The sequence below is a fragment of the Silurus aristotelis genome (genome assembly GCF_946808225.1).
Source record: "Silurus aristotelis genome assembly, chromosome: 27".
Lineage (NCBI taxonomy): Eukaryota > Metazoa > Chordata > Actinopteri > Siluriformes > Siluridae > Silurus > Silurus aristotelis.
In genome coordinates, this window is record NC_139600.1 from 11,987,837 (window position 1) to 12,011,342 (window position 23,506).

Genomic DNA, 23,506 nt, shown 5'->3' on the forward strand with positions numbered 1-23,506 from the left:
ATGAGCAGCCATGGAGACTGTGGCAAGGAAAAACTCCCTTAGATGTTATGATGAAGAAACCTTGAGAGGAACCAGACTCAAAAGAGGAACCCATCCTCATTTGGGTGACATCAAGAGTGTGATTATAGTTTTTAAACTAACTTTATTATGAACTTGAGTTAAGGCATAAACTGTACTATTGAAGAACTAACCTCCTTGTACAAAGACACAATTATAAACACCTGTTTTCACATGATTTATTATATGTTTTTGCTAAATATTTTTATTGGTAATATACAGTATAACATAATGGTGAACATTATAGACTGTGAACTTTTCTTTTTACATGAGAAAAAACAAACAAACTTAAACAAGCAAACAAACAAACTCAATTCGAAGAAACAAAACAAACAAACAAACAACCAAAAATTCTCTCACCTCGAACCTGGCCCATGTCAATTGACAAATATAACAAATACACACATAGCAAAAGAAATAAAGAAGAAGAAGGAAGAGAAAAAAAAAATCTAGTCTGTCAAATCTTGAAGGCCTGTGGAATATGAACTAAATGGTTCCTATTTATGAAAAACCCTGGCAGTGGAACACGAGACGTTACATAACCCACTCACAACACTATCCCAACACTTGTCCATAAGCTCCCCCTCCCTGGCAGCTTTTGTTCTGGAGGTAGTTTGTTCGCAGTTTATAGATCTCAGAAACAGCACATTTTTTTGCGATTTAAAACTAAGCAAACTTTCTCATTGTTGATGAGGAGGAGATGAGGGAAAGTTAGGAAAGCATTCTTAAACAAACTTTAAACAACTTTAAAAAAATGTAAAAAGGTGTTTGGCAGGTACCCCAAACAGTAAAGAAAGATTAGTAAAACTGTTGAAAAGTTCTTCTGAGAACAAGTCAAGAAAACAGTGTATACCTTGCTAAATGCTATACCACATTTAAAAAAAAAAAAAATCAATACATGAGGGAGTAAAAAAATTATTGTTACATAGTGGACCTAAAGGAGTAACCTGTAATGTTTTCTTAACTGATACCAGTTTTATAAGATGTTAAACACAAAATCATTTTTAACATACACTGATCTTCTAATTTGCAACATGCTAAATGAGGTGCTTCAACCCAATACCGCATCTTATGAATGTGTGCTGCCCAGTAATAAAACTAGAAATTTGGTAGCGCCAGACCACCGCTGGGCTTACATCTCTGAAGTATTGATTTATGCACCCTGTGGGATTCCCCCTGTCCAAATAAAGGAATTAATTGCTTTGTCTAATGAGTCAAAGAAATGCTTAGGCAGAAATAAGGAAATTAAAAGAGGAATTTAGGCACAACATTCATTTCAATAGCATTAATGTTCCCAATCAGAGACAAAGGCAGACAATTCCATCTCTGAAGATCAGACTTTATTTTGGTTATGAGTGGGGTGAAGTTTGCAAAACAAAATATCCGTGTCACAATCATACAAAGATACCTAAATCCAGAGGAAGTGATTTAAATAAGCATGTCCAGATGTTTTAGCTGCAAAATAGCTGTGTTTATAGGATAACTTTTACTCTTCTGAAGATTTTATATATATCCAGAGAAAGAGCTGAATGTATTAAGAATGGACACGATACCAGGCAGACCAGATACAGGATCAGATACATTGAGCAACAAATCACCTGCATACAGTGAAAATCGATATTCGACACCATTCCTAATGACATCCTTAAATAAAGCAGAGGATCTCAATAAAATGGGCAATGGCTCAATGGTAAAAACAAAGAGAAATGGAGATAATGGCAGCCTTGTGTCCCTCGTTCCAGTGGAAATCGGAATGCACATTGTTTGAAGTAATTTCACCCAACTAATAAATTTATTACCAAAACCAAATTTTTTAAGTACAGCAAATATATACTCCCACTCTACCCTATTAAATGCTTTCTGGGCATCCATTGAGATCACAATTTCAGGTACCATAAGGAACCCCTTCCAGGCCGCACAACTGGCTTCTGACCTTGTTAAAGGCCGCTTGAGCCCAGGCCACCCTGGCAGTACGGTCAGGAAAAACTGAGATCTTCATTCCCCCCCGACAACCACCTGTCGACTTTCTCTCGCACACCGTAGAACATTCGCACGGTCACTATAATAATGAAACCTGGTAATAATGGTGCTTCGTTGCTCACCATGATTCGGTTCTGGTTGGGAGGTTCTATGTACCTGGCCTTCCTTAAGCAATGTGGCAGCAGCTGTAATGTTGGTGACAGTGTCCTTAGGAACCCTGACTATCTTAATGTTAATTTTGTCTCGACCGAGATTAAAGGTCATCACACTTTTTTTCTAATGCGACAAACTCAGCGGTTAAGTATGCGAACCTCAACTATATCGTCAGTACAGAGAGTCAGTGATTCCCCTATTTACCGCACTGTACCTTTGAGTGCAGCCAGTTCAGCATTCGAAGCGGGTTTATCATTTGCACGTTGTGTTTTTACTGACTGTAGGTCAGCTCTAAGAAGATATACCTTTATTTGTGAACAAATCATCACCAAGTGTCGCTCAGAGTTTGGTTTTAAAGATCTCCGCAATGTCCTGTTTCAACAAGCCTAACAATTCTCACTTCAAGGATCCTGCATCAATAACCTGTGTGGCGTCGTTCAGAGAGTTGGAGCCACTGAATCCAGGGTCGCTGCTTGTGATGCAGGCCTCAGTCTTACGTTCATTGTGTGTGTGACATATTACAGATAATGTGCTGAATTTTTGACAAAATCACTAAATTTACAGTAAACAACTGTTTAACATATTTAAAGTATAGTTCTTTGTATAATGATTGCTTAGTGATTGTATATATGATTAAACTATGGGTGTTTAGTTTCTTAACCTTCTGTTTAGCTAAAGATATTGCTTTGTCTCCTTGCTCTGCTGAGCACATTGCTCCTTTCCCATGAGGAGGACATTGCTCAGAAAAATTGCAATATAAAGGAGGTCACATTTTATCATTGTATCATTATAGACAGTGTTTCAGACCCACACAAATTAGAAGACATCTCATCTGTATGTCCAGAACCCCTTTAACCCTTGTCACATAACACATCTTCTTGACTGAGTTTTACATGATATCCTTCCTTTAAAATTAGGCCATAATAGCATTTAACAGCAGGAACACGGAGCAAGTGATAGGAATATATTTAAAAAAAAATGCAAATAATATCCACACATGTTCCTGCAATCGCTGGACAAATGGACATCACTGGGGTGTTGAACGTATCTTTTTGTAGTACAGACAAAAGGACCTAGACCTTAGACCTTGTTTAATTTGTCAAATTATAGTCTGCTGTTTCTTTATTTCACATTACAGAAAACTGTTTATTTGCGACATTTTGGTAAATTCTGAATTATGTTTCCAAAGTTTACACAAAACTTGACCAACTTGATTAAGGGAGAGTTCTGTAGATGATATTTACTTGATAAGGTAAATGGTCAGATCAGCTTGAGCTATTAGGAAAGATATAGTAACTTAAATATAATCAATCTTTAGAATCGTAGCCAAGCATCTGAGTATGCACAAAACACTGGGATCAATGGGTTACAATGTTCAGATCATGATCCAGCCATATCAGCCTAAAACTTACATTTATGATCCAAATATATTAGGATGTAAAATCCAACATATTAGTATATGGCAAAATATTGCCTTGAGCAAACAACCAATAAAACAAAAACAAATCATGTAATCAAGTGATTCCTGAGATAAAAGACAAAAGAGGTTGTACATGTGTTGTAGACATATTTTAATAGTATACCATTTAGAAAGGGATATTTTTGTTGACAAAGGTCTCAGCTAAAGAACCATGATTCTTTATTAATGAAATTTGTTCAGGCTGATTAAAATGCATGTGATTTTAATTTGATCCATCCACAAAGGATTTAATGCCTTTCAATTATCTAATACATCTAATTTCTCATTTTTAATATAAAAAAAGACTTTTGGATGTTGAATTTGTTTTTATTCTTATGCAGGTAATTGTTTAATGAAAGGAAAACCATTTACAGGGGACAGCCTTATGCAAAAAAAAAAAAATCCCTCTTTCCAGCATAATCTCAGCACTTTCTGTATTTTATTCATGCATCTAAACACACTAATTCATCACAAATTTAATGATTGGTTGGTTCATGACATTTCTGAATGGCTGGAAAGTGACAAATATGTAAAGTATTGCATCAGGTGTTATAGCAACATTAAAAACTAATGATTAAAACATGAAGAAAAAAAAGCTCACGGTTATTAGCACAATCGAATGCGTTTCAGTCTTGTTTTACCCTGTTGTACAGAATGTCCTCTTGGTACAACCGTAAGTACTGTTAGTAACTGTTAGTTGTTTACACACAAAGGATCACTTTTTCAAAAACGACTACTCAATAATATATGTGAGAGAAACTATATGTAACTAGCATAGTCATACCATAAAATCTAGCTTTTATATTAAACTAGGCTTAATGATGCTAAACCGAACAAACAAGTTTTACTTTTAAATGCTTAACTTTATCACATAGTAAATGAAATTATTGATTTATTACATAACAAGAGATAACAAGAATTTTCCATATCACGCTACACTCAAATCTGACTTATGAGATGTTATGTAAATGCTTCTTCATCATCTTTTTCGAAATGTCATATTTAAGATGATTTTTAGCCACCTGCAAGTCAGAATGTCTTGACTGTCAATAACATTTGTAACATATGTAATGTAAATAACAGTCAAACTTAGGTTCAAAATTGAAATATTTAAAAAAAAATTAAAAAATGTTACAAATATAATAAAAGTATATAATAAGCATTTAAAAAAAAACAAAATAATTTTGCATCATGGAAACTGATCAGTCAAAGGGTCCGAAGGCTGTTTTTCATAACTCGGTTTTAATATTATAGTATTTTAGTAGTGCACATTTTAGTGTGGTATAAAAGTAGTGAACACAATAGTAATAATGTGCACATTAAATTTATGCTTTGGTCAAAATGTAATGGTCTCCCACGCAGAGCTCTCTCCAAAGGCTGCCATTGTGGCCCACCATGATGAGCTACAGCAAAATTCAAAGGTGCGCCCCTACCCTGACAAGCTCGTTCCAGAAGATGATGTGGCATCCCACAACAATGATCCCAGTCTGATGCCGATGTGGATTCCTTCATGAAGTTTTCAATTCGCTGCAAGTACCAAGCCTTTTGTTCCATGTCTCTTGCTTCTCAATTTCTCCAGTTTTTGAGCTTGTTTTATTTATTGATTTAATGTTTGTTTTTCGGGAAGTTTGTTGTTTTCCAGTTGCCTGGCCCAAGTTTGTATTATGTTTATGTTGGTTTATTAAAAAAATATTTTTTGACCTTCACTTCAATTATTCATATCATCATTATTGTATTGCATGATACAAATGTTCCACATAATCCTATTCTAATAATAAGCAGATTTTGAGCAGTATCCTTTCAAAAGAAAGTGTTGTAATAAGTGTTTAAAATGAATAAGACATTTTTGATAATAAAAACAAACTTGTCTATTGGATTTTCTACATTAAATATAAAAAGTTGTAAGTGTATCTTAATACAAAATGTAACACTGTTATTGTTTCAAAATTGTTTAAGAATAAATCGGGTAATAACACTAACACTGCATCAAGTGGGCACCTTGAACACCGATACTTAATCTGGGTACTTCATTTTTTAAATATAATGTTATCAGTTTACTATGATTGATGCTTATGGTAGCGGTAGTGTTTTAAAATGTCTTACCTATTTCCAGTTCTGGTTCCTTTGTCCAGCGCATCTGAAATACTGGTGACTGGACATTGACAGACTCAATCTATATATAAAAAATAGTACTGTTATGTGCTATGCAATATATATATATATATTTTGCAAGTTCTCCCACTTAGAAATCATGGAGGGGTCTGAAATTGTCATCGTAGGTGCATGTCCACTGTGAGAGACATAATCTAAAAAAAAAAATCCAGAAATCACAATGTATGATTTTTTTACTATTTATTTGTATGATACAGCTGCAAATAAGTATTTGAACACCTGAGAAAGTCAATGTTAATATTTGGTACAGTAGCCTTTGTTTGCAATTACAGAGGTTAAACGTTTCTTCTAGTTTTTTTAGTAGGTTTGCACACACTGCGGGAGGGATTTTGGCCCACTCCTCCACACAGATCTTCTCTAGATCAGTCAGGTTTCTGGCCTGTCGCTGAGAAACACGGAGTTTGAGCTCCCTCCAAAGATTCTCTATTGGGTTTAGGTCTGGAGACTGGCTAGGCCACGCCAGAACCTTGATATGCTTCTTACAGAGCCACTCCTTGGTTATCCTGGCTGTGTGCTTCGGGTCATGTGCTGGTTTAAGCAGGGGAACCTTTCGTGCCATGCATGATTTCAAACCATGACGTCTTAGTGTTTTACCAACAGTAACCTTGGAAACGGTGGTCCCAGCTCTTTTCAGGTCATTGACCAGCTCTTCCAGTGTAGTTCTGGGCTGATTTCTCACCTTCCTTAGGATCATTGAGACCCCACGAGTTGAGATCTTGCATGGAGCCCCAGTCCGAGGGAGATTGACAGTCTAGCTTCTTCCATTTTCTAATGATTGCTCCAACAGTGGACCTTTTTTCACCAAGCTGCTTGGCAATTTCCCAGTAGCCCTTTCCAGCCTTGTGGAGGTGTACAATTTTGTCTCTAGTGTCTTTGGACAGCTCTTTGGTCTTGGCCATGTTAGTAGTTGGATTCTTACTGATTGTATGGGGTGGACAGGTGTCTTTATGCAGCTAACGACCTCAAACAGGTGCATCTAATTTAGGATAATAAATGTAGTGGAGGTGGACATTTTAAAGGCAGACTAACAGGTCTTTGAGGGTCAGAATTCTAGCTGATAGACAGGTGTTCAAATACTTATTTGCAGCTGTATCATACAAATAAATAGTTTAAAAATCATATATTGTGATTTCTGGATTTTATTTTTTAGATTATGTCTTTCACAGTGGACATGTACCCACAATGACAATTTTAGACCCCTCCATGATTTCTAAATGGGAGAACTTGCAAAATAGCAGGGTTCAAATACTTATTTTCCTCACTGTATATATATATATATATATATATATATATATATATATATATATATATATATATATATATATATATATATATATATATATCTTAACACAGTAGTGACACAAACAAGGTGGTAGAATGTTAGTGTGCATGTCACTGGTACAGTATCAGGTTCACCAGTAGGACTGGGTTCTTTCACTACAGGGCTTATTTCTACTAATAAAGAAGAGCATACAAGCTTTGTGGTGCAACAGATTCACTCTACTCAATAATGACCAATGAGTGTAGCTACAAACTATGCATACTTAAGAGACTGACAATGCATTGTACATTCTTACAAAGACAAACCTTTTGAAAAAGTTTGTCCCTCGTAGTAGAATTCTTGAGATCCTCACTGCTGTTAAACTTGAATCTCAGAAATTTCCTCGTTTTAATAGGCACTAGAACAGTTTCCAATGTTAATATTTAGTAACTGTTATAAAATATATTTGGCCTTTAAATTTATATTATAGTATAAAAAAACTATGAAAATTATGACCTGGAACTGCATAGACTTCCACCTCGCAGAGAGTTAAAGTCTGGACAATGTTGGGAATGATCACGTTCACATAACGACCCTTCATATTGCAGGTGTAGTTTTTAGAGGCACCAGCAGGTATGCTAGGTATAATGACACACCTAAAGAGAGAGAAATGGGTAATGTATGCACAGGCACACACACACATATATACAGGTGCATCTCAATAAATTAAGAATATCATTAAAAAGTTGATTTATTTTAGTAATTTAATACAAAAAGTTCAATCATTACAGACAGACTGATATATTTAAAGTTTTTCTTTCTTTCAATTTTAATAGTTATGGCTTACAACTAATAAAAACCCAAAATGTTGTATCTCAGAAAAGTAGAATATTACTTAAGAACAATAAGAAAATAAATAAATAAATAAATAAATAAATAAATAAATAAATAAATAAATAAATAAATAAAAAGATTTTCAACACAAAAATGTTGGATTACAGAAAAGTATGCAAATGGACAGAACGAGTTTGCTGGCCATATTAAGCACATAGATACCATGGAGTTTAAAGCAAGTATTAGTACTTTTGGCGGTGTGGGCAGGTGCAAAGTCCTGTTGGAAATTGAAATCAGCATCTCCATAAAGCTGGTCAGCAGAGGGAAGCATGAAGTGCTCTAAAACTTCCTGGTAGACAGCTGTGCTGACCTGATAAAACACAGTGGACCAACACCAGCAGACATGACTTCCCTAACCACCACTGCCTGTGCAAACTTTAGACTGGACCTCAAGCAACTTGAATTCTGTGCCTCTCCTCTGTTCTTCCTACATTGATTTCCAAATGAAATGCAAAGTTTTCTTTCCTTTTATCTGAAAAGATGACTTTGGCCCACGGAGCAACAGTCCAGGTTGTTTTTGGTTCAGGAGTGGCTTGACACAAGGAATGCGTCAGTTGTAGCCCAAGGACACGTCTGTGTGTGGTGGCTCTTGAAACACTGACTCCAGCTGCAGTCCACTCTTTGTGAATTTTACCCTAAATTCTTGAATGGGCTTCGTTTCACCTTTCACATCTGTCAAGTCAGCAGTCTTTCCCTATGATTGTGTAGCCTGAACCAGACTGAGACACCATTTAAAGGCTCAGGAAACCTTTGCAGGTATTTGGATTTAATTAGCTGATTAAAGTGTGACTTTTTCACAATATTTGAATTTTCTGCAAAACTGAATTTTGGGTTTATATATGTGTGTGTGTTTGTGTGTGTGTGTGTGTGTGTGTGCACATTCTGTGCATGAACTGAGAACACATGAATTGAGCCATGCTTATTGTGCCATGCACATTCTGCTGGCATTTATATGCGAATGCTCTCACTCCTCGTGGTTATTTCTACATAAATTGGCCGGCTAATGAGCAGAAAGTCTCTCTGTCCAGTAAGCTGGACAAGCTCTTTCTAAAACTGCTGTCGCAACCTCCATGTCGGGGTCTTCCATTCTTTCCGGACCTGCACACTGAGGTGTCATTATCATGGGTGAAGCCTTTTTCGGCCTGCCTCCGCGAAGGGGTGTGTTGTACAGCAGTATCCGTTGCCCGCCCTGCCCCCTCAGGGACCTGGTCCATGAACCCTGCCACTAAATGTGCTTCAGGGCACGGCCTGCTTTCCTCGATCTCCACTCGATCTTGTAGTGGTCCAGGAGAATTTGCTGCCTCCTTCCACTTCAGGGCACTGCCCTGGCTCTAGGCACACCAGAGGTTGGTCTGGAGAAACTGATACCATTAGAGACTTCCTGGCAGCCTGGAAAGCTCTGCCAGATGTGTCTCAGTGGGTCCTGTCCACTGTAGATTGAGGCTATTCGATTCAGTTTGAGTCTTGTCTCCATCGTTTCGATGGGGTTCTTCCCACTCTAGTGGGAACAGAGCAGGCTCTGGCTATGGAACAAGAAGTGAACACTCTCCTGAAGAAGGAGGCCATCAAGGTGGTCCCTCCATCAGAAAAATACTTCATAGTTCCCAAAAAAGATGGTGGGTTGCATCCTATTTTAGATCTACGTCAGCTGAACCGCTCACTCGTGAGACTCAGGTTCAGGATGCTGACTCTTAAGCAGGCCGTGTCTCGTATCAGACCCGAGGACTGGGTTTTCTTAGTAGTTGTGCCATGTTGGACCTCAGAGATTACAACGTTCTGATCTGTACCGACAACACTTTTGTGATTTCTTACATCAACCGTCAAGGAGGTCTTTGCTCGTGCCCCCTGTACAGGCTGGCGCACCAGATCCTGTGGGTCCAGGAGAAGCTCCTCTCAGTGAAAGCACCTTCTCTCAGAATTAGAGGTAAGTACACTTCAAGGCTCTTCTCTGTTCTGGCACCAAGGTGGTAAAATGAACTTCCCCTAGATGTCTGTACAGCGGATTCCCTGACTATCTTCAAGCGACGACTGAAGACCTTCCTCTTCCTGAAACACTTAAATTGGCACTTTCCAAGTTTGTAGAATTCTAGGGTTATATTTATATTAAGTTTGTAATCTTGCTTTCCAGTGTAGATTTATTCATTACTGGAGACTCAAAGCACTTTTGTTATCCCTCTGGATAAGGGCGTCTGCTAAATGCCGCAAATGTAAATGTAAATGTAATTTGGGTCTGTGGGAGTCTTGCCTGGGAATTCTTGAAAATTTGGTATGGGATCAAATACGTATTGATCAAATACTTGTTTAAATACAAACTAATTTATAACCTTGCTTTAATGTTTTTTTTTTAATGGATTTTTAAATAGAATCTGTCTCTCTCTGTTAAAATAAACTCACCATAAAAAATTATTTGTAAGAGGTATGTACAGTATATATGTGTGTGTGTGTGTGTGTGTGTGTGTGTGTGTGTGTGTGTGTGTGTGTGTGTGTGTGTGTGTGTGTGTGTGTGTGTGTGTAAAGGCCAAAACACACAAAAATTTGACAGTTAATGACTAAAAGGCATTCTAAGGACAAATGAGTCCAAATTGGACATTATTATTTTTTTGCTAGAACAAAATAACTTATGTAAGACAGTGAACTGGAGAGAAGATCTTAGCAGACTGCCTCAAGCCTACAGTCAAACATAGCAGATGAAGCTTAATAGCTTGGGGTTGTTTTAGAGCAGTGGAATTTAAAGACTTATTTCAGGTGAAAGAAAAACTGAAACAACATGGCTACCATTCCATACTTCAACACCATGAATCTGTATGAACTGAAGACAATTAACCAAAGCAAATGTCCAAGCTATGCAAATTGTTTTTTTTTTAGAGGGAAAACAGTCGGCTGGTGTGTTATCTATCATAGAATGGCCTGCCCAATCACCGTACATAAGTACTGTACCTAAGAGTATAAAGCTTCATACCGTTAATTTACTTAGTTTGTTGTGTATTAACAAAAGGAACATGAATGTGTCTTTCAAAACCTATAGAGGACTAGGTGTTGCCAAACTTTTGACAGGCTCTCTCCAAATCCAATAAATAGTTTTAACTGCATGAAGACAATTTCTATAACAATTTCACATGATGAGTCAATTGAATGCACTGTGATAATGCTATGAAAAGACATAGTTAGCAATCTATGAAATGTTAATAATTCTCTATATTTACCTCACAGTTTTATGCTGATATTTTTATATTAGCAATGCAAAAAAATAAAACTTCACCTGGGGTTGTTGTTGCCGTTGTTTAGTAAGGAGTAGCCAACGTAAATCTCAGCACCATTTAACCGTTCTGGACAGCAGTCGCCTCTGTTAGTGACGATTATATTAAAAATGTGATACGCATCCAACAAATCCACCCTCCACCATGGGTTATAGTCGTTATTTGTGTGTGTACATGAGGAGGAACGTATGTTAGATGCTCGGTTGCCATCAATAGCATTGAGAGCATAGTGCAGGGCAACTGTCGAAGACTGTGTTGCTATTCCTCCTAAGGCCACATTCACTAGAGAAAAGAAACTAATTTTATATATACATATATATATATATATACACACACACGAACAGTGTCATTAACAAAATCTAATCTTTTGAATAAAGCAGAAATCTTTTTTAAGTACAAGGAATCTGTCCAATTGTGACAATTCAATACATTTACAATTAAGTAATATACTAAAGTTATAATATAGAAATTCTTACCTAGCTGAGGATGGCTGATTATCCACTGCAAGAAGAAAATACATATTCCTGTATAAAAATAAATATAGAATTTAAAATGATTTGGGAGAAATCATTAAATAGAATTTGTAATTGCCATAAATCATACTTAATGCAACTAATCCATCCACTGGACTAAAATAGTTGAATAACATTTCTTTAAATCTTTTTTACCTAAATAAATACGCATGGGGCTCAGTGAATTCTCCATTTTCTGTTCAAATAGAAACATAACACTTTTAGACAATTTCCAACAGCACTCAAGAATAAATAGAACAAGTGGGGAAACAGTGTAGAATTCACCTCTTATGATTTACACTTTTACAGTGAATCCAGTTATATAAGGTTCATCACAATTCAGATATATTATGAATTAAACCAAATAAAAGTTACAGGTTAAGAATAAAGATGTCTCACCTTGTGCAGCATAAATCAGAACGTCACCTTTCTAAACACTTTACACCAAGTACTGTACCACACCAAGTGCTTTGATAATACTTATAGACTTAATTTAAAAGTCAAATGCAGGTTTTTTTTTTTTTTTTTTTTTAATGCCTCAGTATGCCTCAGACAACAATCTTTGGCAAAGTTTTAAGCAGTATAGATAGAGAAATACATTATATGTATCCAGCTGGGCAATCAATTCATGAATTAGTTTGTTTTATTTAATTAATTTAAAATATGGTAATGATTTTGTACTTTTTTGTAACACATTGTATAATACCTTGATCTGATTTCAGTGGTTTAGGCGTTGTTTTCTTTTAAAGAAAACTAGTATTTTGCATTAATTTTGCATACGGCTTCACACAGTACAAAGGATGAGAACTTCAATTAGCATTCAAGTCAAATATCAAAATGGTGAAAAATGTGAATTCGGGATAGATAGATAGATAGATAGATAGATAGATAGATAGATAGATAGATAGATAGATAGATAGATAGATAGATAGATAGATAGATAGATAGATAGATAGATAGATAGATAGATAGATAGATGGGAGTAAATTTCATTTAACAGTAGGGGGGACAATAAATATAAGATTTCTCATGAGCAATTTTTGAAGGGGGACACAAATAATACAGTCAAATTGTACTTATAAAGACACAGTGTCCCCACAGTGAAACACTTTGCTTTTATTATTGTAGCATGGAGACTGCGTCATTATGGTTATATTAAGTTTAAGTTTTTCTCAGGTTCAATGACAAAGCAAAACAAGGAATTAAAAAAAAGTTTATTTTATTTAAAATTAATTAAGACACTTAAGAACAGAATAGAAACTGATTATAAAAATACAGTGGGGTCAGTTCAGATGTAGCACAGTGCTCATTTAGTAAATGCACAGATAAACAATATGCTAATTGTGGCCGTTAATGTTAAGTTAACATTATGTCAAGTCGTCCCAAATAAAACACTGCATGGGAAACGGCTTTGGCGTGTTAGTGACAGTGCACTATGCTACAAGATATTGTAAACAAGCTAACGTTCACTAGATAAGTTATATTTTAATCTCTAATAGAGCAGATTCATGGAAAATTACATCGCTAATCAGCATTTTTGCCACAACTAATTTATGAATGAGTCTGCATCAACTACATTAAAGAGAATCGCTTTATTTAAAGTGAATAAAATACCCTGGTTAATGGAGCTGAACATTAATTGAGCCGCAGTCACACACCTGACTCGTGTGTGTAGAGTAGGTGAAATGAACACACACCTGACTCGTGTGTGTAGAGTAGGTGAAATGAACACACACCTGACTCGTGTGTGTAGAGTAGGTGAAATGAACACACACCTGACTCGTGTGTGTAGAGTAGGTGAAATGAACACACACCTGACTCGTGTGTGTAGAGTAGGTGAAATGAACACACACCTGACTCGTGTGTGTAGAGTAGGTGAAATGAACACACACCTGACTCGTGTGTGTAGAGTAGGTGAAATGAACACACACCTGACTCGTGTGTGTAGAGTAGGTGAAATGAACACACACTTGACTCGTGTGTGTAGAGAGATGAGATGAACTGGGAAAGCAGGCAGTGGGTCAAACCACTGTGAGGAAGGGGAGGGGGGGAACTGTTTCTAAATGCATTTTTGCGTTGTTTTTTTTCTACTTACACAATTATATAGGTATACATAGATATATTGTTTACAATAGAGAGTGCGATATTTTTTAGATATTTTTTTTGGGGGGGGCACAACCCTCGGATGGGGGGGGGGGGACATGTCCCCTCCGTCCCCCCCGGGATTTACGCCCATGTTGTTACCTAATGAATGTATTTCAGCGGATTGAAAAAGACGCGCAGTAACAGGAAATCGGTTGTTCGGCTGAAATCAGCGCGCAGTGAAAAGAGAAATTTGATATTTCACCAAATCAATGGATTAAAACTAAAGTAACGAGTCTGTTTTAAAAATGTAATAAGTAAAAAGTACAGATATTTGTGTAAAAATGTAATGAGTAAAAGTAAAAAGTTGTCTGAAAAATAAATAGTGGAGTAAAAATACTGATACCAGAAAAATCTATTTAAGTACAGTAACGAAGTATTTGTACTCCGTTACTTCCCACCTCTGGCCAGCGCAATGTGCACAGTCAGCTCCCTCAAGAACTGACTTAGCATGCTCCACTCCCAGACAAGCCACACTTAGCCGAGAAGTGTGCTTAGTCTTTTGCTTGCCGTATTTTTTTTTTTTAGGCATACAATTTTGGACAAACAATACACAACACATAGAGCACTTCATGAACAAACAAAAGCTAGCGGCGGCTTCACTCCATGTGCTTTTATAGCTTTTTGGTCATGACGTCACCGACGTACTTTTCCATTAGACGGATTACACACATGATGCAGAGCGTGGACAACGCAGAGAGCATTCCCACAGTGTTTTAACGCAGCTAGAGTTCCTGAAAGGAAACCCCGGGATTTTGTTTTATGAATGTTGTATATGAATGTGAAAATTGTCAACTTCAGGCAGATTAAGTCAAGTCAAGTCAAGTTTTTTTCTATAGCGCTTTTCACAACAGACATTGTCTCAAAGCAGCTTTACAGATGCATGTGATGTTAATTTGATCCATCCACAAAGGTTTTAATGCCTTTCAATGATCTAATACATAATATTTCAAAATTTTAACATAAAAATTACTTTTGGATGTAGGGCATGATTTGTGCCTTATCACAAGAATCTCTGAGTCAAATAAACAAACAAACAAGTAAAAAAACAAAAAACAAAAAAAAAAACATTAATTTTCAGCAATGTTCTTTACTAATCATTATCATAAATTTTTTTTTTTACTCTAATGCAGTTTAATGAAAGGAAAAACATTTACAGGGGACAGTCTTATGCAAAAAAAAAAATCCCTTATTTCAGCATTACCTCAGCACTTTTTGTATTTAATACATGCATCTAAACACACTTTGATTTATCCCGAATTTAATGATTGGTTGGTTCTTGACATTTCTGATTGGCTGGTAAGTAATCCCCTGCTTTACCGCAGTTCTAATTTCGTGCCCCCAGTTTATCAAGGAATTGCATTTGCCACATAACTAATCTGACTTTCACAGTTAGAACTAAAAGCACAAAAATAAACAAAAAGAAATGAAGAACTAATAAAAGATAAAAAAGAAATGAAGAATGTTCATACCATAAGAAATGAGTAGCATTACAGTACAGAAAACTGTAGGATTTCTGCTTGTTTATTGGTGTCCTCTGACATAAAAAAAAAAAAAAAAGATTTTGCCAAAGAAAGTAAAAATGTGGTGACGTGTATTCTTATTTCAGCCTCTTTTTTGACGTCATAGGACACTTCAACCAATAAACAAGCAGAGAAACTATGCTACTACAGAACTGGATACTGTACAGTACATGTACTCACTATAAATGTGATACAGTTTACTGTATTTCTAAGAAAATAACAAAATTCATCTCACTATATTCTTGCAAATGTTTTCTGTGTGTTTAAAGTGTGTGGGAGTATGATCTATGGCTTAAACAATCCGTTTATTGCGTTTTTTTGTTTATCGTGGGCAGTTTTGGTAAAGTAACCACCGTGATAAACGGGGGATTATTGTATTGCATTAGGCGTTATAGCAACGTTAGTTGTTTACACAGAAATTATCACTTTTGATAATTGACTACTCAATATTTGTGAGAGAAACTATATGTAGCTAGCATAGTCATACCATAAAATCTAGCTATCTAGGCTTAATGATACTAAACCGAACAAACAAGTTGTAATTTAAAATGCTTAGCTATGTCACTTAATAAATAGAATTATTGATTCATTACATAACAAGGGATAACAATAGTTTTTCATATCACGCTACACCCAAATCTCACTTATGTTCTTTTTGTAGTTATGTATCCACTTTTTTATCTTCTTCTTCCCAAAGTCATGTTTTTCTGCCTTGTCTTGACTGTCAATAACATATGTAATGTAATTAACAGTCAAACTTAGGTTCAAAATTTAAAGAACTTTAAAAAAAAAAAATTTTACAAATATAATAAAAGTATATAATAAGCATTTTACACCACAATAATTTTGCATTATGGAAACTGATCTGTGAGAGGGTCAGAAGGCTGTTATTCATAACCCGGTTTTAATATTTTGTAATTTTAGTAGTGCACATTCTAGTGTGGTATAAAAGTGGTGAACACAATAGTAATAATGTGCACATTCTAATTTATGCTTTGGTCAAAATGTAATGGTCTCCCATGCAGAGCTCTCTCCAAAGGCTGCCATCGTGGCCCACCATGATGAGCTACAGCAAAATTCAAAGGTGCCAGCCTACCCTGACAAGCTCGTTCCAGAAGCTGATGTGGCATCCCACAACAATGATCCCAATCTGATGCCGATGTGGATTCCTTCATGAAGTATTCCATTCAATTCGCTGCAAGTACCAAGCCTTTTGTTCCATGTCTCTTGCTTCTCAATTTCTCCAGTTTTTGACCTTGTTTTTAATTTATTTTTTCATTCTTGTTTTTTGCTAAGCTTATGTTATTTTCTAATTGCCTGGCCCATATTCTGTTTCTGGTTGCTTATGGTTTGAAATTGTTTGCTTGTTTTGTAAATTAAATATTTTTCAACCTTCACTTCAATCTTTACATCCTTATTATTGTATTGCATGAAACAAATGCTCCACATAATTCTATTCTAATAATAAGCAGATTTCGATCAGTTTTCTTTCAAAAAAAAAATTGTGGAAAAAAGTGTTTAAAATGTAAAAAACATTTTTGATAAGACACAAACTTGTCTATTGGATGTTCTACATTAACCTACTAAGACCTGAGCTTTGTTTTGGCTTGCATTTTAGATTTCTTCCAGTTATTTGGTGTTAGAAAATAATTATATAATAATAATTATATATTATTTATTATATATAATTATAATAACCATATATTTTCTATGAACATGAAGCTCTTCTTGGAAAAAAATGGTCACTTATGTGGACACTCGGTCTGTATCTACAGAAAACAATAAAGACACCATTGTGCACAATGTCCACATATATGGACACCCAGGTCGTAGAAGGTTAAATGTAAATAGTTGAAAGTGTATATTAATACCAAATGTAACACTGTTATTATTCCCAGGTTGTTGGGTTTACGAATAAATCAGGTGATAACAGTAACACTGCATCAAGTGAGCACCTTGAACACCAATCTTTAAATCTGCTTTTTTTATATATATATAATTTATAATTTTTATGGACAGAATTTCTAGGCACAGCCAGGGGTCGGAGGGTGTCCGGTTTGGTGACGACACAATTTCGTCTTTGCTCTTTGCAGATGATGTTGTCGTGTTGGCTTCATCAGACCAGGACCTTCAGCATGCACTGGGACAGTTTGCAGCCGAGTGTGAAGCGGCTGGGATGAGAATCAGCACCTCCAAATCCGAGGCCATGGTCCTCAGTCGGAAAAGGGTGGCTTGCCCACTTCAGGTTGGTGGGGAGTTCCTGCCGCAAGTGGAGGAGTTTAAGTATCTTGGGGTTTTGTTCATGAGTGAGGGAAGGGTGGAACGGGAGATTGACAGACGGATCGGTGCAGCTTCTGCAGTAATGCGGTCGATGTACCGGTCTGTCGTGGTGAAGAAAGAGCTGAGCCGCAAGGCAAAACTCTCGATTTACCGGTCAATCTACGTTCCTACTCTCACCTATGGTCATGAGCTCTGGGTCATGACCGAAAGGACAAGATCCCGGATACAGGCGGCCGAAATGTGCTTAAAAAAAAAAAATAGTACTATTATGTGCTATGCAATATATAATATAGTGTGTGTTTGTGTGTGTGTGTGTGTGTGTGTGTGTGTGTGTATATATATATATATATATATATATATATATATATATATATATATATATATATATATATATATATATACAGTGAGGAAAATAAGTATTTGAACACCCTGCTATTTTGCAAGTTCTCCCACTTAGAAATCATGGAGGGGTCTGAAATTGTCATCGTAGGTGCATGTCCACTGTGAGAGACATAATCTAAAAAAAAAATCCAGAAATCACAATATATGATTTTTAAACTATTTATTTGTATGATACAGCTGCAAATAAGTATTTGAACACCTGTCTATCAGCTGGAATTCTGACCCTCGAAGACCTGTTAGTCTGCCTTTAAAATGTCCACCTCCACTACATTTATTATCCTAAATTAGATGCACCTGTTTGAGGTCGTTAGCTGCATAAAGACACCTGGCCACCCCATACAATCAGTAAGAATCCAACTACTAACATGGCCAAGACCAAAGAGCTGTCCAAAGACACTAGAGACAAAATTGTAAACCTCCACAAGGCTGGAAAGGGCTACTGGGAAATTGCCAAGCAGCTTGGTGAAAAAAGGTCCACTGTTGGAGCAATCATTAGAAAATGGAAGAAGCTAAACATGACTGTCAATCTCCCTCGGACTGGGGCTCCATGCAAGATCTCAACTCGTGGGGTCTCAATGATCCTAAGGAAGGTGAGAAATCAGCCCAGAACTACACGGGAGGAGCTGGTCAATGACCTGAAAAGAGCTGGGACCACCGTTTCCAAGGTTACTGTTGGTAATACACTAAGACGTCATGGTTTGAAATCATGCATGGCACGGAAGGTTTCCCTGCTTAAACCAGCACATGTCCAGGCACGTCTTAAGTTTGCCAATGACCATTTGGATGATCCAGAGGAGTCATGGGAGAAAGTCATGTGGTCAGATGAGACCAAAATGGAACTTTTGGGTCATAATTCCACTAAACGTGTTTGGAGGAAGAAGAATGATGAGTACCATCCCAAGAACACCATCCCTACTGTGAAGCATGGGGGTGGTAGCATCATGCTTTGGGGGTGTTTTTTTGCACATGGGACAGGGCAACTGCACTGTATTAAGGAGAGGATGACCGGGGCCATGTATTGCGAGATTTTGGGGAACAACCTCCTCCCCCCAGTTAGAGCATTGAAAATGTGTCGAGGCTGGGTCTTCCAACATGACAATGACCCGAAGCACACAGCCAGGATAACCAAGGAGTGGCTCTGTAAGAAGCATATCAAGGTTCTGGCGTGGCCTAGCCAGTCTCCAGACCTAAACCCAGTAGAGAATCTTTGGAGGGAGCTCAAACTCCGTGTTTCTCAGCGACAGGCCAGAAACCTGACTGATCTAGAGAAGATCTGTGTGGAGGAGTGGGCCAAAATCCCTCCTGCAGTGTGTGCAAACCTGGTGAAAAACTACAGGAAACATTTGACCTCTGTAATTACAAACAAAGGCTACTGTACCAAATATTAACATTGACTTTCTCAGGTGTTCAAATACTTATTTGCAGCTGTATCATACAAATAAATAGTTAAAAAATCATACATTGTGATTTCTGTATTTTATTTTTTAGATTATGTCTCTCACAGTGGACATGCACCTACGATGACAATTTCAGACCCCTCCATGATTTCTAAGTGGAAGAACTTGCTGAATAGCAGGGTGTTCAAATACTTATTTTCCTCACTGTATATATATATACACACATTGCCGAAGCATAACATTATGACCACTGATTATCTCTTTATCATGGAACCTGTTAGTGGGTAGGATACATTAGGCAACAAGTAAACATTTTGTCCTCAAAATCGATGTGTTAGAAGGGCAAGTGTAAGCATTTGAGCGAGTTTGACAAGGGCCAAATTGTGATGACTATACGACTGAGTCAGAGCATCTCTAAAGCTACATCTCTTGTCCAGTCTGCACTGGTCAGTATCTATCAAAAGAGGTCCAAGGAAGGAACAGTGGTGAACCGGCGACAGGGTCATTGCTCACGGCTCACTGATGCACGTAGGAGTGAAGGTCCAGCGTTTTGGAGATACTCTGATCCAGTCATCTAGTCATTACAATTTGGCCCTTGTCAAACTCGCTCAAATGCTTACACTTGCCCATTTTTCCTGCTTCTAACACATCAACTTTGAGGACAAAATATATGTCTGATCCAACAGACAAGCTTTGGTAGCTGACATTGTTAAATGTTAAAGTTAATGCTGGTTCTGTTTGAAAGGTGTCAGAATGCACAGTGCATCACAGTTTGTTATATATGGGGCTGTGTAACCACAGACCAGTCAAGGTGTCCATGATGACCCCTGTCCCCCATCCAAAGTGGCAACAATGTTTACGTGAACATCAGAACTGGACCACGGAGCAATTGAAGAAAGTGGCCTGGTCTGATGAATCACATTTTCATTTACATTACGTGAATGGCCGGGTTGGTGGGGGAACTTACCTGGGGAACACATGGCACAGGGATGCACTATGGAAAGAAGGCAACCTGGCAGAGGCAGTTGCTTTGGGCAATGTTCTGTTGGAAAACATCGGGTCCGGCCATCCATGTGGATGTTACTTTGACACGTAACATTTACCTAAGCCTTGTTGCAGACCATGTACACCCTTTCATGAAACCGGTATTCTCTGATGGCCTCATTCAGTAGGATAATGTGCCCTGCCACAAAGCAAAAATGATTCAGGAATGGTTTGAGAAGTTAAGAAAAAGTTTGAGGTTTTGACTTGGCCTCCAAATTACCCAGATCTTATCCAAAAGAGCATCAATGGGATGTTCTGAACAAACAAGTTCAATCCATGGAGGCCCCACCTCGCAGGTAACAGTACTTAAAAAATCTGCTGCTAATATCTAGGTGTCCGATACCACAGCACACCTTCAGGGGCATAGTGGAGTCCATGCCTGCTGTGTCAGGACTGTTTTGGCAGCAAAAAGGGGAACACGGGCAGGTGGTCATAATGTTATGCCTAATCTGTGTGTACATATAAATATAAATATAAATATATATATATTGCATACAGTATACATATTTACAACTTCATACCATACTGTAGACAAGCACCACCAAAATGTGAAGGAATATATTATTTTAGTGATGAACCATTCTTAACACAGTGGTGACACAAACATTGTGTCCAGCTTACAGTGAGCCTCAAGAGCATCAAGAGCTACAAGCTATGCATATCTAAGAGACTGACAATGCAGTATACATTCTTTTAAAGACATACCTTTTGGAAAAGTATGTCCCTCGTAGTAGAATTCTTGAGATCCTCACTGCTGTTAAACTTGAATCTCAGAAATGTCTTTTTTTTTATAGGCACTAGAACAAATTTCCCAACGTTAATATCTTGCAACTGTTTTGAAATATATTTGGCCTTTAGATTTATATTATAGTATAAAAAGACTATTAAATTTATGACCTGGAACTGCATAGACTTCCACTTCACAGAGAGTTAGAACCTGGACAATGTCGGGAATGATCACGTTCACATAACGACCATTCATATTGCAGGTGTAGTTTTTAGAGGCACCAGCAGGTATGCTAGGTATAATGACACACCTGAAGAGAGAGAAATGGGTAATGTATGTAGACCCCCACTCACACGCGTATACATATGCTTGTGTGCGTGTGTGTGTGTGTGTGTGTGTGTGTGTGTGTGTGTGTGTGTGTGTGTGTGTGTGTTTAAACACTACCTAAGAAGCGTATAAAGCTGTTAATCATGCTAAGGAAAGATTTTTCAATAGAATAAAGTTTAACATGTGTACATTTATATACATGTTTGGTCAAAGTAAATCATCATACCGTTAATTTACCTAGTTTGTTGTGTATAAACAAAAGGAACATACATGTGTCTTTCAAAACCTATAAAAGAGTAGGTGTTGTGAAACTTTAAACAGGCTCTCTCTGCATAAAGCCAATTTCTATAACAATTTCACATGATGAGTCAATTAAATGCACTATGAAAATGCCCTATAAAAGTAGAGGTACAAGTACAAGAATTAGAGTAAAAACACAGTTAGCAATCTATAAAATGTTAGTAATTCTCTTTATTAAATTAAGTTTTATGCTGATATATATATATATAAAAACTTCACCTGGGGTTGTTGTTGCCGTTGTTTAGTAAGGAGTAGCCAATGTGAATCTCAGCACCATTTAACCGTTCTGGACAGCAGTCGCCTCTGTTAGTGACGATTATATTCTTAATTTGATACGCGTCCAACAAATCCACCCTCCACCATGGGTTATACTCATTATTTGTGTGTGTACATGAGGAGGAAAATATGTTAGATGCTCGGTTGCCATCAATAGCATTGTGAGCATAGTATGTGGCACCTGTCGAAGACTGTGTTGCTATTCCTCCTAAGGCCACATTCAGTAGAGGGAAGAAACAAAAAATTATATATATATACACGAACATTGTCATCAGGAAAATCTAAACTTTTGAATAAAGCAGTATAAAGAAATCTTTTTCAGGTACAATGAATCTGTCCAATTGTGATAATTTAATACATTAACAATTAAGTAAATTATACAATAGAAATTCTTACCTAGCCGAGGATGGCTGATTATCCACTGCAATGAAAAAATACAAATCCCTGTGTAAAAATAAATATATAATCTAAAATTATTTGGGAAATGCATTAATCTGAAAAATAAAACATGAATCTATAAGTGCCATAAATTATACTTAATGCAACTAATCCATCCACTGGACTAAAATTGTTGAATACAATTTTTTTGAAATTTTTTTTACCTAAATAAAAACGCATAGGGCTCAGTGAATTCTCCATTTTCTGTTCAAATAGAAACATAACACTTTTAGACAATTTCCAACAGCACTCAAGGATGAAAAGAACAAGTGGGGAAACAGTGTAGAATTCACCTCTTATGATTTACACTTTTACAGTGAATCCAGTTATATAAGGTTCATCACAATTCAGATATATTATGAATTAAACCAAAAAAAGATACAGGTTAAGAACAGAGATTTCTCACCTTGTGCAGCATAAATCAGAACGTCACCTTTCTAAACACTTTACACCAAGTACTGTACCACACCAAGTGTCTTTGCTAATACTTATAGACTTAATTTAAAAGTCAAATGCACTTTGTTTTACAAATGCCTTAGTATGCCATTGTACAACAATCTACAGCAAAGTTTTCAACAGTATACATACATAAATACATTATATGTGTATAATTTTTATGGAGCTGGGCAATCAATTCTTGAATCAGTTTGTTTTATTCATAAATATTTGTACAAATGCGTTGCACAAAACCCAAAGTAAAATTGCCACAGCAAAAACGATCATTTCCCTTTATGTAATATAATTACAATAGTATATAATTGATTTATATATTACATATTTGATATATAAATGATCGCAAATGTTGTGTGTGTGTGTGGGGGGGGGGGTTGTTTTTCTTATCATTTTAAAGTGACATTAGGTGTGTGTTAGTTGCTATATTATTCAGATTTTTTTATTTTCAATGT

At 36.7% G+C, this 23,506-nt stretch overlaps 2 protein-coding genes across 2 annotated transcripts; both read right to left on the reverse strand.

The window, feature by feature from the left end:
* Positions 1–4,607: 4,607 nt before the first annotated feature.
* LOC310721379 (fucolectin-like) lies at positions 4,608–23,336 on the reverse strand. The gene is made up of 7 exons (XM_083533043.1): positions 22,766–23,336; positions 22,560–22,607; positions 11,236–11,515; positions 7,599–7,738; positions 7,409–7,500; positions 5,753–5,822; positions 4,608–4,671 (listed from the first exon to the last, which is right to left on the reverse strand). The coding sequence occupies exons 1-7, from the start codon at positions 22,821–22,823 to the stop codon at positions 4,664–4,666; spliced, it is 696 nt and encodes a 231-aa protein (XP_083389169.1). The 5' UTR covers positions 22,824–23,336; the 3' UTR covers positions 4,608–4,663.
* On the reverse strand, positions 20,406–22,397 carry LOC310721543 (fucolectin-4-like; the record flags this gene model as incomplete). Its single annotated transcript, XM_083533327.1, has 5 exons — positions 20,406–20,672; positions 21,239–21,330; positions 21,431–21,570; positions 22,107–22,190; positions 22,345–22,397. Coding segments are annotated over 5 exons (387 nt in total), but the record flags the coding sequence as incomplete, so codon positions are not given.
* Positions 23,337–23,506: the final 170 nt, after the last annotated feature.